Genomic DNA, 14,396 nt, shown 5'->3' on the forward strand with positions numbered 1-14,396 from the left:
TTTTGGGAATCCCTGTTCCTCAGGACTACTCAGAAAGGATCTGGAGACAACTCCTTGGCTTTCTGAGGAAGAAATCTTTTCTGCCCTCTTCTTGTACCTGCATGTAGCACATACACTTTGCAGTGTCTACACAGGAGCTGTCTGTAAGTGGGAAACAACACAATCTGCCAGGGAAGAAGTACCCTGACCTCTTCTGAGTAGTCAAAGCAAGGCTTTGGATATTCCTAAGGTACAAAGAGTAGCTGCAGCAGTAACAGGGAAATTCAAGTGAAGAGAGGTACACCTCTAGAGTTCCCTTAACCTCCTGCCCTGAACTGGATCATCTGTGTGCTCAGACCAGGTTTCTCAGAACTTTATCCAGTTGGGTGATAGATACAAAATGAAATACCAAGGATGAGCTTGTGTATCTCTCTGGGCAACCTTCTGCAACACATGACTGTCCTTATTCTGAAAAGATCGTGCTTTCCAGCCTAAACCTTTCATTTTAATGTATGGCCATTTGTTCCTGATACATTTCATTGTGTTTCTACTGACCTGCTTCTCCATCCTCTCCCTCTGGATTGCTGCCTGTGGTCCTTAAGGTGTCTATCAGCTGGTTCTTACAACTTGGTATAATGTAAAAACTTCATGGACAACTACTCCATTGCTTCCTTATTCCAGATAGAGTGATGCACTTCACTTTTAAGAAAGCAGAAGTAAAATGTTTACAGATAAAAAACATTTGACAATTTAAGAGTGATTTAACAAAATCTGACGACAAGATATCCTTGATTATTTACTGCATAGAGATCAGAGTCAGACAGACCTGACAGGGAGACCCTACTGTTGAGTCATGGGCCTCAGAAAGGGACCCCCCCGCTTTCCAACTCCCTCTCAGAAGGGAGTTTAGCTGTAGCTGGATCCAGCCTTAATCTCAGCCTTGGTCAATGGTTTATGTCTAAAGGCTTGCACGTGCACAATCAAGCCTTTGTATCACATAGCTAAGATTCCAAAGTTCAACATGCTATTATTCACTTACTGAGAAGCTGCTGCAGGAAGCAATCTCCCAGCCTTGAGCAGTAACCAGGAGAGAGGTCCCTACTCAAGAGGCAATCCTGGCATGCAGCCTCAACAGGCCCTGGGCTTTCCACTCCTCTCCACTTATGTGGAGTGAGATAACTGACTCATAGACTTAACTGCATAGCAATGACAGCAGTTAGTTTTTTCCAGACCTGGTTTGAGTCCAGCCTTGACCAGCACTATGGCTCAGATTAGCCCTTAGTTATTGTGTTGTCTGTGGACCCAAGTCCACTATTTCAGATGCAGGCATCATGGCCAGATGCATCCATTACATTTGGGACAGGCTGTTTATTTGGGAGGAATGTGGGCAAAGGCACAGGGGCAGCAAAGAAGCAAGGGCAGGAAGTGCAGTTGTCTGTGCAAGAGTGAAACGTGTCCCCAGACCTCGGTCTGCAGCTAACACAACACCCTCAAGCATGCACACACAGTCCTCTGCAGACATTACAAGCAATTAAAAGCACTGTCAAAGGCTCTTTTCCACCCCTGAATTTGCCTTTATGAAACTGATGATAATTTGTTAGTTTGTAGGAGCTGTTCCTCGAACACTACACTCCCACTTGATTTCCTAATGTTTTACTGAAAACTAATCTTAACACACTAGTTTAGCACTAAAGCATCAATTTCTGCCTGAAAGCTTACACTTCTATGGTGCTTGACTCATACAAACATTCAATAACTATTCACCCCTTTCAAAGCACCTGAACCACCCATCTCCTACCCGCCAGTGACGCCTTTTCCTTCTTTGCCTCTCTTCCTACATGAATACTCCAGGATCTTGTCTCCAACTCTCAGGCCCACAATTTCTGGTGGCTCAAGTTGGTTCTGGTGGCACATTTCCTCTGGAGGTAATGCAAAGTTACTCCTAAATCAGCCAAAAATGTTCAGCAAAATCAGCAAGAGGTACATCCACTTAGAAGTCCATGCAATACATACTTATGTAGCTTCAGATATTTTCCAATGCATTCACTAGCAGCAAAGGTCACAGAAAACTTCAGAATATCTTAGGCAGGGCAAGTTACACAGAGGAGATATGCATTTTATTTATTATTTTTAGCATTCATTTTATTGATGACAAAAAGGCAGTATACACATGAAAGTTTTGAATTCCAAAGAAATGAAACTGGTTCTCTATCACTTTTGTGGATTAAAAATAATCACAGTCATCAATGATACAGTATAAATAAATATAAAAATATAAAAATATAAGCATTACTTTCTAATTAAATTTCAGCAAAAAAATTACTACTACAGAAAGTACTGCATTTGTTCAGCACTATGCTCATTCAAGAACAAATAGGAAAACATACCTAAACTTCTACATCCTAAATAATTGACAACTTCTTCCAACTAGGTTCTGAGCATAGATTCTCCTTACAAGAAAAATGTTTTAACAGCAGAGTTACACACCAGAGAAAAAAAGACTGGGCATAAAATACACAGCCAGACTTCCCAGCAACTTAATCTAACAATCATAACACATCCTTGTAATGCACTACTGAAAATCAGCATCAACAGAGGCAACAAGACATTCTTTATATTTACAGATGCAGTATAATCCTGAAATACTTTCAATTATCTGATTTTTACTTGAAGCATTTTGAGTATCAGACCTTCAGTAAAAGAATTACTATCACGAGCTAGTCTCATTACAAGTTGAAAACAAAACACACGTTCTTGCAAATAAATCTAACATTTGCAAATTGCGAAACATAAAAATAGTACACACAGCTGTTTATTTCTTTTCTTATTCATACATCATTTCTAGGCTCCATTTTGGAACATTAGAGAAGCAATATTCTACAACTACATACAAGTTAAAGCACAATATACATAAGCAAAAAATTAACCTACTTAAAATATGCAAGTTGTGTATTACTGTACACAACATGTCTGCACTTAGGGTATCCAAATGATTTTTAAAAAGAACAGATGCCCAAGATCCTACTTTTCCAACTGAAACACAGCCAGAAATTAGAATCAGTGTTAATTAATATGTAAGTGTCAGTGCCTCTAGGTGGCACTACAATGAACCAGCACAGCAAGTGTAAAGTCATCACTCAACATGAGTAATGTTGCACAATACAACTTTTGTGTTTTATACTAACAGCCAGCAGTATGTCTAACTATTGACAAAGAATGTGCCAGGTAAGCTTACAATTTTAGCAGGAAAACCTTGAAATTCTGAAATATAAAGAAACAATGCAACATAAAGAAAACAATCAAAAATGGTTACAACCCCCACCCCTTTTTTTTAATCACTATATTAACATAGCATTACTGATATTTTAAGTAGTATTTACTTGAGCAATTTTATCTTACACATTTTCTGATTTGTTAGTAATGGGCACTTTTCACTTGTACTATGAAAATAATCTAAGCTTCAAGAATAGTTCACCAGCAGAGTGAACCTTGTAAAGATCAGCTGGCATTGGCTCACCTCTTATTTGACTTTCCCAGACAAGTCTCTCTTACTGAAAAAAAAAAAAAAAATCTGTTTTCCAGATAAAGCTTTCAGGTTTTCACATGAATTAAATACATCGTGATATGGAGGGGGTGGGAGGGGGGGACTGGGGGGCAAAGGGCATGTGTGTTGTTAAATCTTGTTTACTTCTAGAGATGCATAAGATATGCTGTCTACCATTAGGGCTGTATTCATTTTCTCACTGAAATTCAAACTATCACAGAGCACACAAAGGAAACCCCTCATTGCTTCAGGACACTTCATACTTTGTCCAAACAACAGAGGAAGGAGGTAAGAGCAAAAAGTAAAATAAATAAACAAATATATCAGAAAAACAGACAAATTCTTACCATTTAAGACTAGATACTGAAAAAAACTACCCCGCTAAGATACACAGTACTACCATCACTTTTCAGTTTTGAAATTTCTTCCTCCCACAAAGGAAAAAAAAATATAAGGTTCTGAATGTTCCCCTTTAAAATATAAACAATATTTTGACTTTACAGTGTATTGACTAAGCACTCAGAGAAAAGCCCCTCTCTTCATTCTGATGGGGAGGAGGATGAAGGAGAAGTATCAGTGGAACACATGCTTGGCAGAGTAAAAAATCCCAAAATGATGCAACTCAGATACTAAGAGAACATTCAGAAGGGGCAATAGCATCTCTACACCAAGAACTAATTGAAAACAACCTAATGCATGTCTCTCCCATAAATGGGGATCCCTGTTTTTGGATTAATCATTGTGAACATTGAAACTTTTCTCACATGGAAACTCCGGAATCAGAACCAAAGAAAATGTCTGGCATCTTTGTTTTCTGAACATCCAAAACATGGAAACATCACCCTCTAAACCAGATGTTACTGCAAATAAAGATTATATCTATACATACAAAAACTTTGAGAGCATTCCAACAAAAAGGCTGTTTGGGTTATTTTGCTTTGAAGTAGTGCTTTTCTAACTGCAACCTACTGATCATTCAATTCATTCTTTGACAGTAGCTTCACACACTGTCCTTCCAGACTGCAGAACATCAGAATCACAAGCCTCAACCAGTGCTTCTGGTAGCAGATTTACTTCGTGTTATGATAACTTCTCTTGTCATCATAATGCTGAAAAAATCCCATCCTCACAGTACTGTCCATCTTTTGTAGGTTTTCCTTCCTTTCAGTGTTGTAAACTCAGATCCTTTGTTAATGGTATTCCAGCAGCCACTTTATCACACTCTCTTCTTTGAAACTTTTTATAGCTAATGCTGTGCTTCAAAAGGCTTTTTGGTTTCTCTTCTTTGCCCGATTTCTGTCAGCAAAATCAGAACTGTTATCATAATTATACTAGTTCACAAAGGGAAGCATAGTAACTAGAATCTGGCCACTTCACTTGCAATTCTTTTTTCTGATTAGAGTCTGTCAACTGCAATGGGACAGCACCTACTGTGAGAGCAGACTGCGTGGCCTGCAGCAATTAAGGCATCAGACAGATTGCTATCTTCCCACAAAACATCCACCTCTAACTTCATTTCAGAGCCATAGTGGATAAAATGAAATATCAGACCTGGTTTATGAAGAAGCTGCTGAAACAGAAGTATAGCTTCCTCACTCCAATGTTCCCCCTTCCCAGGAACTGTATCATGCAAAGAGCAAGAGTGTGCCAAGCGTGGCAAGTATAACAGACTTTCTGGAACAACTTTAAGTTTATGGATCTCAGAATAAGGTATGGTCTTCAGAAAGCCATAATCAATAAACGTAAGAACAACAGACTGATCTGTTACTTCACTAATTTCTGCCCTGTACCACTCTGCTTCCTGCCCAAACTCGATCAAGCAGCTAGCACCAGGTATCACAAGTTCTTCTGGCAGAGCTGGCAAGTTGTCAGGAAGGTCAGAGAGCAGCAAGGACAAGTTTTGCATGCAATCAAAGAAGATTTCAAACTGGATGCTGAAGTTTGAAGGATCAGTAACGGCAGTTGCACACCCAGGATATGTTCTGCCACTACGCAGCAGCATCCACATGACTGAATTTATCTTGAGTGATGTATCAAACTCCTTACAGTTTGTATTGGTCCATTTTTCTGGTCCAACAATTGTCCAACAATGACTTAAGAGCTGGTTCAAATACTCCTGAAGTGTAACTTGTCCTACTAAAATATCTACCTCCCAGATATCAGATGATTTCAAGTATCTCAAAAACAAGATCCTTATTTCACAATCTAGAAGTGCATTTACTACATGGTCTAAGTGAATTTTCTTCAGGTTTTTAAAACAAATCCACCTACAATAAACAGCTTGTCTAGGAATCCTCTTAATCTCATCACTGAGCATCTTTGCATTATTTAAGGACACCATCTCACACGTGCCATAATCCATGAAAAAAACTAGCATTAACTTTTCCCTGACAAATTTCTTTATCACTTTTGATCGATTCCATTTTAAGTTCCTTTCAGATTGTGTAATGCATTCCAGACCCTGTTCAATGTCATCCACTCTAATCAAATCACTTCTTTGTGCTTCTTTGTCAAGCATTACATTTAACTCATGTAGTATTTGCAGATTTTTAAGTAACTGTACATAAAATTCTCCACTCTTTGAAATATTAACTACTTCTGCTGCTTCTACTTGTCCAGAATTTAAAACCTGATGAAGGAGACTTAAGGATTTTACAGAAATATTTTTCATCTCAGAAGCCTTTGTTTTTTTTTGGCCACCTAAACTGTTCTTAGACTTTCGAGGATTACCATCTTGTTTAGGCTTATTTTCCAAAGACAATACCCACGTGCTATTCCACCTTATGTTGTCTATTTTATGCAAAAGGCTGTTAGACAAAGACTTTCCATCACATATTACATCTATTTCCCATTTTTCTCCATGCTGCTGTAAGAACTTGCAAGCTACCGGCTTGTCACTTACTGTTCTTGCAAAACATGCAGCACTTTCTTTAGTCCAGCTTTCCCCAGGAACACTTTTTACACTGCTAAGGAAACAATGAACACTAAACCTTGGCAGAGTTAAGAACTTTTCTGGAATCCTGCAGATTTTTGACGAACTTACAACTGCAGTATTACCATAGTCAATAAATTCTACCTCATAGGAGTTTCCCGATTTCAGAGTTTTAATAACTGCTCTATAGTAAAAACAATCAGCATCGTGCTCTGCAACAATGAGATCCCCTACCATGAGCTCATTTAAGCAATTTTCCCAACCTCTATTCTCCAAGCTTTCATTCAAATCATCTGCTAATTTTATTATTAAGTTTTCATCCTCTGCAAAGTGAACATAGAAACTTGATGGACTATTCATATGAGAAATATAACCTGCTACTTCAGTATTCACCTGGATATCACGTTGAGGAAGGCTGCTTAATGTAGGTGTATTTTTATGACTCCCTTCCTGTTGACCTGTACAATTTGGTCTTTCATTCTGAGATTCAGAGAGAGCATTTACAGTTATTTCCTTTAAATGTAAAGCAGAATAAGAGAGGGAGTGAGAAGCAGGTTGTCCAATCCAAGGTTCCTCTCCTTTCTCCAGAAGAGCACTGAAAGTATTTCTAAAACTTTGCTCTTTGCTGTTGTGTAAAGTCTGCTGTTTTGAGAATCCACTACACAAATTTGGTGTGCTACATGCAGTCTGCTCTTCATCTCCAAAATTCTCACCAGTATCTGCCTGGAAATACTCATCATAGGCTTGGCATTTCACTTCAGTTTTCAATTTAAGTATTTCAGGATCTTTAACACTAACTTTATTAGTTTCTTTGTCATCTTCCATGTGACATATCCCTCCTTCATTACTTCTAAATTGTTCCGTATGGCTTTGCTGTGCCAACTCTGCCAATACCTTTTCTTTAATTTTCTGACTTACTTTGAGCTGTCCATCATACAACTCCACAACAGCCTTTCCATCTGGTTCTCTGGATAAAATTACAGCCTTCAGCAGTTTACCAAGGAATGTTTTCACAAACCACGTAGTAATTCTTGCTGGAAATTTTGCCCCCCTAAGATCTGACAGACAGAATTTAATAGCTTGCATGGGTGTGAATAGTAGGTCAGTGGCAGAATCTGGAATAGGCATCAACTGGTCTCTCTCCACCATACTCCTATTTCCAAAATCCACATAGTCAACCAACAGAAAGGACGTTGATTCCACAGGAAAAGCCAAAGCTCTGTAAAAGAGACCATCTTCCACATATTTGGCTATACACAGTCGTGCATTGCCATGATAATTTACATTACTTGACATTTGACTTACGTCACTAACCTTCTTCATCAATGCCTCAAGAGTTTCAGAGTTGCGGTTAAGCTGACAATAGAATTCTGAAGGACTATTTATGTGAGTTATATAAACCTCCTCCTCACTTCCAACTTTTATATTAAAAGAAGAATAGCAAAAACTGTACAAAGAACCCAAACATGAAAGGTTTCTCAGTCCAACACATTCAGGCTGGGTGAGACCATGTTCTCTGAGGAGTTCTTCTACACTATTAAGTGGAGTCTGTAAGTCAACTACATTGCATAAACAGCTGGGGCTCAGAAGAACAAGAGCATAAATGGTGCAAGTCAGTGGTCCTCTAGAAGAAGAAATGAAGTCTTCAAATTGTCGATGCACTTCTTCAGACCAATTGATTGAGTCAGTTTGTAAGACTACATTTTTAAGTCCACATCGAAATGCTTGACTCTCAAGAGTTAGGAAATCTGGAAGAACACCCTGTACATCTTTAAGTGAAACTCTTTCCTGATAACCATAGTCTACAAAAACCACATCAACTTCATCTGTGGATACCTCCTGCACAACAGTTGCTCTGTACCACTTCCCATCTTTGGGATACTTAACAACACAGGCAGCCTGTCCAGTTTTGTAGGGAGTGGTATGATCTTTATAATATGTCTGAATTTTTCCCATTAAGTTATTTAGCTCTGGCAGTTTGCTTTGCAGTTGACATGAAAAATCTGCTGGGGAAAAGATGCAAGAACACACCACTTCATGAACAGTTCCTGGTTTAAACACAAGCTCCTTATAAACTAATTTTTCCTCACATACCAACCTATGCATTTTAGAGACAGCACCTTCTCCTGAACAGGATGGCACAACAGATTCTCTAGGCACTGGTGGCACATTTAATGATTTTTCCTTCTGAACCATGTCTCCATTTCCAGATACCTTATTTTTGCAAATATTACTGGTGCTCTCTGCATTGATTTTTTCTTTTTTACATTTGAGGTGATTTCCGCTGTGCCGCTTTTTTGCTGCCTTTACAACAGGCTCTGGTGGCTTCAGGCGATATTCAGCATAACCAGCTTGAACCATGCACGTGGCAACGTTTCCTTGCAGGAAACCAGTATGACACTGCACATTAACAACGTACTTGTTGTTTTGCTTTCCAACAACATGAAGCAGCAGTGGTTTGTTCAACACCACATTTTTAAAGAAATCAGTTTCTTTTTTGACCCACACACCATCAACAGGAAATGTGCAAGCAAGGGAACAACACACAGCTAAAGCTGGTAAATCAGAAAACTCGGGAAGCAATGTTTTCACATAGTGACAAGGTATAGTATCTGTATTTCCAAAATCCAAAAAGTAAACCATAATGCTAACACGAAACACTTTTGTGACAACACCCCGGTAATAACACCCATCCCTGCTATACCGGGCACAGCATAGCAACCCCGGTTCTGGCTTTTTAAGGACCATCTCATCATCTCTACACTGACTGTATGTGCAGGCAATGTTTTTCATCAAGGTGTGAAACTCATTCTGGTATCTACAAGTTTGAATCCAAAAGTCAGATGGATTTACGACATATACTACAAAAGCTCCATAAAAAGAGTTCATTTGCATCTCTACTCTCTTGCAGTGGCTGGAGAAAGAAATGTCCCGTTCAGGTAAGCAGGCTTTTTTATCTTTGTTTCCAGAGTAATTCTTAGACGAATTTCTCTCAGGACTTGGTTTGTGGTTTAGTGTGACACTTCTGGGTTTTGTTTCCAAAAGCGAGACACACAGTGCAGCTGTCTCATTCTGGTCTTCTGGATGCTCAGCATTTGTTCCAAGATTTTGTTTCTGCAGCGTTATATAATACAAGCGTTCGGTGTTATTGTACAAATCAACTTGGACACACACAGAAGTTTGTCCTATTAAGGCTTGTGTAAGTTCCTTGAGCTGAAATTTTACTACTGCTTCATCCTGACTACCAAAACAAGACAGCGTACATGGAAATGAAATCATTGGTAATGTCATGAACTCAGCTTTCAGTTTTCGAATACAACTAGGTGGCACAGCTTCAATAATGCCAAAATCCATAAACCAGACCTCCACATGGTCAGAGAGAAGTTGTTTTATCACTCCTCTATGCCACTGTCCGTTTTGCCTCTTGGCAGCACAGAGCAGCCCGAAACTATCACAAGAGGTGGTATTTTCTCCAACAAGAGCTTCATAGTACAAATGCATAGCTCCTGTCAAACATTCCAGCTCTTTCTGCCATTTCTGTATCTGACAGTAAAATTTATTTGGGCTTACTGCACCAGTTATTTTTACATTTTCTTTACTGCCAACAGGTAGACATGGAAAGAGTTGATCTGGAACATGCCAAAAATCTGTTGGTTTCTCAGAATTATTTAAGGTAAGTAACTCCCTGAAGGGATACTTCTGTGTCAACAGTTGTGGCATTCTCTTACAAAGCATTCCTTGGGGCAATGCTCTTAAAGTTTCTACAACAAGACAAAATGAATCTCCATCAATAAATTTACCTAGCTGCAGTTCAAGAACATCAGTAATAATCTTAGGCACTTCTAGAATAAACAGCTGATATGGTGTAACAGCCTTCACATGACCAGTGATCTGTAATCCTACCAGAGATGAAAAATAGTTAACAGCTTTTGGACCCCATCTTTCTCCCAGAGGAAGTATGCTTGCAAAAACACCCAAAACCACCTTTGGAGGCAGCTGAAACAATTTATCACTAGCAGCAGCAAGATGTGTTTCCTCAACAGCCAACACATGTCCAGTGTCTATAAGAAAAGTCTCACAGATATTCCCTTTTTTTCTCAGAACTCTTCCTCTATGCCATTCTCCTTCTGTGTCTTCCACCAAGCAAGATCCACCAACACAGACATCATCTTTTACTTTGAACACACGCTGTATTTCATTTTGTAGTATGAAATAGTCAAGCTCACATCCTATGTTGTACTGAGCCTGGAACACTATAACCAAGCACTCAGGATGGCATTCTACATGAGTTATCTTCAATTTCTTATCTACTGAGTCTGGTGAAGGAGTCAGAGATTCCATCCTGTCTGCAAAGAAAAAGAGAATGATCATCTTGATAATTTTCTGTATTTTTTCTTTCCAATTCCTTACATGACATTTGTTTTCAAAATGGTTTAACAGCATATTAAAATTCTGGCTAAAACATATACTAAACATTTAAGAATGTCATGTTTTAGGCAACTGGGATACACTCCATGCAATTCTCTTATAAAAGACATGCTCACGTAACATGAAAAAAACTACCTCTGGATTCGCTCCCGTGGCAACAGATTTTTTTATCACCTGAGATTAATTTTCAAGCAAAATGTTGTTTTTAATATGTAAAAGACCAAGGAGCCATCCCCTACTTACCCTGCATTTTCTGCCTAAATCACTGACAATTTATAACTCCATGCTCTACTGTTTACTCTGTCTGTCTGTACCAATAGCACATTTAAGGTTCGCATAACTGCAAGGACATACTGAGATTATCATCTATGTGCAACATTTCTACACTGCTCATCAAGTAACAACTGTGCCAGCTGTGTTTTGTATGGTCTCAACACTCCGAGTGTGACAGTTTAAGTATCTTCAAAACAATCAGACACTTTTCTGATCTGTAATCCAGTCTTGAAGCACAACTTCCAGTTTAATTCATAGGTCAATGATTTAGTGAATCTGTGACTTCACACTGTTTAAAAAGGCTGTGTATGATGATAATTTAATCAAGCAAAATTCCATTAAATGAACTGCTGTTCTAACAAAGTAATTTGAGGTAGACAACATCAAATGCAAACACAGTGGATAAATGCTCAAGGATAGTCTGGACAAAGAAAACCTTCATTTATGAATTTTTATGTAAAGCTGGAACTTAAACTTTCAGTTTCAACTACAGGGATTTAGGGCGATCCCCTTAGCCTGCAAAAAATCTTTAGTAAAACTGTCATGATAGTTTTCATCACAACCAAACATGAAGCAGCTAGTGAACACATAACCTGTCTTCAGAAAAAATACTGATCCCTATCATTCTAGTTCACAAAAAAAATTAAACCCCTCCCACAAAAAAAACACACAAAAAACTCCCTCTAATAAATAAATTAACATCCCTACTGTAAAGCAGTAGGGCAGAAGGATGAAGGATGCATAACTTCTAAAACCAACCAAAAAAAACAAACCCAAAAAATCAAAACCACTGGACACCAAAAAAAAAAAAAGCCTCCTCCCAGTAAAAGCAGTATTAAACTCAGATCTGACAAATTCCTGCTTCAACAAGACCCCTTTTATCCACCTTCCCCTGTAACAGAAAGTGAAAATCTGGGTGATTTTCATGCAAGCGAACAGCCTTAAGGAATTGGTCCTGTCTGCCTGGAAGAAACATTTGATCACTACAGAGACTTAAACTTTAGAAGGGGCCTGACTGAAACTCTGCTCCCTTTTTTTCCCCCCTTCACTGAAACTATGCTCTCTTTGCACTAACACATAACAAAACAAGACAATTTGTGCATTAATGCTTGTCTGTTATCACAGTCTGAGTAACAGCATCACACTGACACAGCCACATTTCTACAGTTGACAAAATGGCCTTTTGCTGTTTACTCACCTTTCCACCTTCATTAGTAACACATCTTCTAAAGAAAACACAGCCCAGTAGTTGACAAATACGTATCTCTCTATGAGGAAAAACGGTAGAAAAATCATTAGAAAAATACACATCAACTAAATTCTTGTACTACTTCTACTGAGAACACCCCTGAGGATAAAGGGGTGCTCAGTCTTTGGGGGTTTTGTCGATAAGAAGCTCAACATGAGCCAGCACTGCCCACTCACAGTCCAGGAAATCAAACACAACCTGGACTGCATCAAAGGCAGCGTGGGCGGCAGGCTCAGGGAGGCGATTCTGTCCCTCTGCCCTGCCCTACGAGACCCCAGCTGCAGGGCTGCATCCAGCTCTGGGGTCCCCAGCACAGGAAGAACATGGACCTGTTGGAGCGAGCTCAGAAGGGGCCACAAAAATGATGAGAGGGCTGGAGCACCTCTCCTATGGAGACAGGCTAAAGGAGTTGGGCTGTTCACCCTGAAAAAGGGACAGTTCCACAGAAAGCTTATAGTACCCTACAATACCTAAAGGGGATGGAAAGCGACCTTTTACAAGGGCATGGAATAATAGAAAAGGGGGGAATGTCTTTTAACTGAAAGGGAGTAGATTTAGAAGAGATATTGCAAAGAAATACTTTATCGTGAAGGTGGTGAAGCACTGGAACAAGTTGTGCAGGGAAGCTGTGCCTGCCCCATCCCTGGAAGTGTTCAAGCCCAGGTTGGACGGCACTCTGAGGAACCTGCTCCAATAGAGGGTGTCCCTGCCCATGGCAGGAGGGTTGAAAGTGGATGAACTTTGAAGCTCCTTCCAACACAAACCATTCTGCAATTCTCTAAATCCTCCTCCTGCCTGATAAACACACCGTGGAAAAGTTCCTCATACTTAGCTGAACTACAATCTTAAGATTACAGAAAGCAAAATCACAAAACTGAAAAACCTGAATCCACCCTCCTAAAATCACAGTCTGGCTATACTTCCCTCACTGAAGCTCAAAAAACCAAACCAGTCAGAGGAACACCACACAGGCACCCACCACCTACTTCCTAAGCAGGAGTGGTCACACATTTGCATTTGCTTGCAACATTTCAGCCATCAAAACGCAGAGTTCCATCACGCACCACTAACTTAAAGACAATTCATGCCATAACAAAAGGACTTTTAAATGCAACCAAATGCAAGACACAAGATACAGGCTGAGCTGCCTGCGCTCCAAAGCAGGCGCTCTGGCCGGCGCTGTCTGACGCGGCACTCACCTAAGAGGAGCCGGGCACGGGCAGGCGGGCACAGACAGAGGCTGCGGCCGCCCAAGGCGATGGGGGAGCGGAGCCCAGCGCCTTCCAGCAGCCTCCAGCAGCCTCCAGCAGCCGCCTCACCGCCCGCGGGCAGCAGCACCCAGCCGGACCCGGCGGCGCCGCACGCCCAAAATGGCGGCGCGAAGCGCGGCCGGAACGTGCTGCCCGAGAACGCGCGTGCGCAGCCGCACCGCCCGGCACTTTCGCGCCTCGGGGGTGGAGCTCGGGAGAGCCCGGGGTGAGCTCTGGGACCGCGGGTTCGAGTCCCGCTGCCTCCTTCCCGCGGGCGCTGCGGCTTGGTTCGCTTTTCTTCTCGAGTTGTGCTTTATTAGTTTGTTCTTGTGCTTGCTTCTCCTTGTTTTTCCTTTGCCTTTGTATGTTGCAGGTGTCATATTTTTAGGATATCACGTGAGAAAAGTGCCCGTGGGTCACAGAAGTTACTGGAGCTGCCCGAAGAGGATTTAATAAGAGCTCTTATTCTTTCCCATTAGCAAGAAGAAATGCTCTAGGCTGAGAAAAGTACATCTTAACAGAGGGCAGAGTGCTGCCCCACTTGTTTTTGCATGTACATCAGATTTTATTTTTCTTAGGGACTTGGAGGCAGTGTTGCTTTTTGATTTTATTTGGGGGTTGTTTTTACAAAGAGTATAAGCTAAGGTGATCACAACAAGAAAACTTGATATGAAGTATACTCCTCTAAATATCAACATGATGCTATGTCTGTAACTGATAGAACTCTAGAAAGAGTTCAGC

General features: G+C 40.3%; 1 protein-coding gene across 1 annotated transcript; it reads right to left on the minus strand.

Moving 5' to 3' along the window:
• Window positions 1-2,074: 2,074 nt before the first annotated feature.
• Window positions 2,075-13,787, minus strand: TDRD15 (tudor domain containing 15). The gene is made up of 3 exons (XM_071440031.1): window positions 13,605-13,787; window positions 12,355-12,424; window positions 2,075-10,801 (listed from the first exon to the last, which is right to left on the minus strand). Exon 3 carries the CDS (start codon window positions 10,794-10,796, stop codon window positions 4,920-4,922), a length of 5,877 nt encoding a protein of 1,958 aa, XP_071296132.1. The 5' UTR covers window positions 10,797-10,801; window positions 12,355-12,424; window positions 13,605-13,787; the 3' UTR covers window positions 2,075-4,919.
• Window positions 13,788-14,396: the final 609 nt, after the last annotated feature.

This window comes from Agelaius tricolor, unplaced genomic scaffold (genome assembly GCF_023055355.1).
Source record: "Agelaius tricolor isolate 1412-34295 unplaced genomic scaffold, bAgeTri1.0.p SCAF_1, whole genome shotgun sequence".
NCBI lineage: Eukaryota > Metazoa > Chordata > Aves > Passeriformes > Icteridae > Agelaius > Agelaius tricolor.

Excerpts from the sequence above, each read along its gene's own strand:
- TDRD15 (XM_071440031.1), bottom strand. The coding sequence starts at position 10,796 with ATGGAATCTCTGACTCCTTCACCAGACTCAGTAGATAAGAAATTGAAG.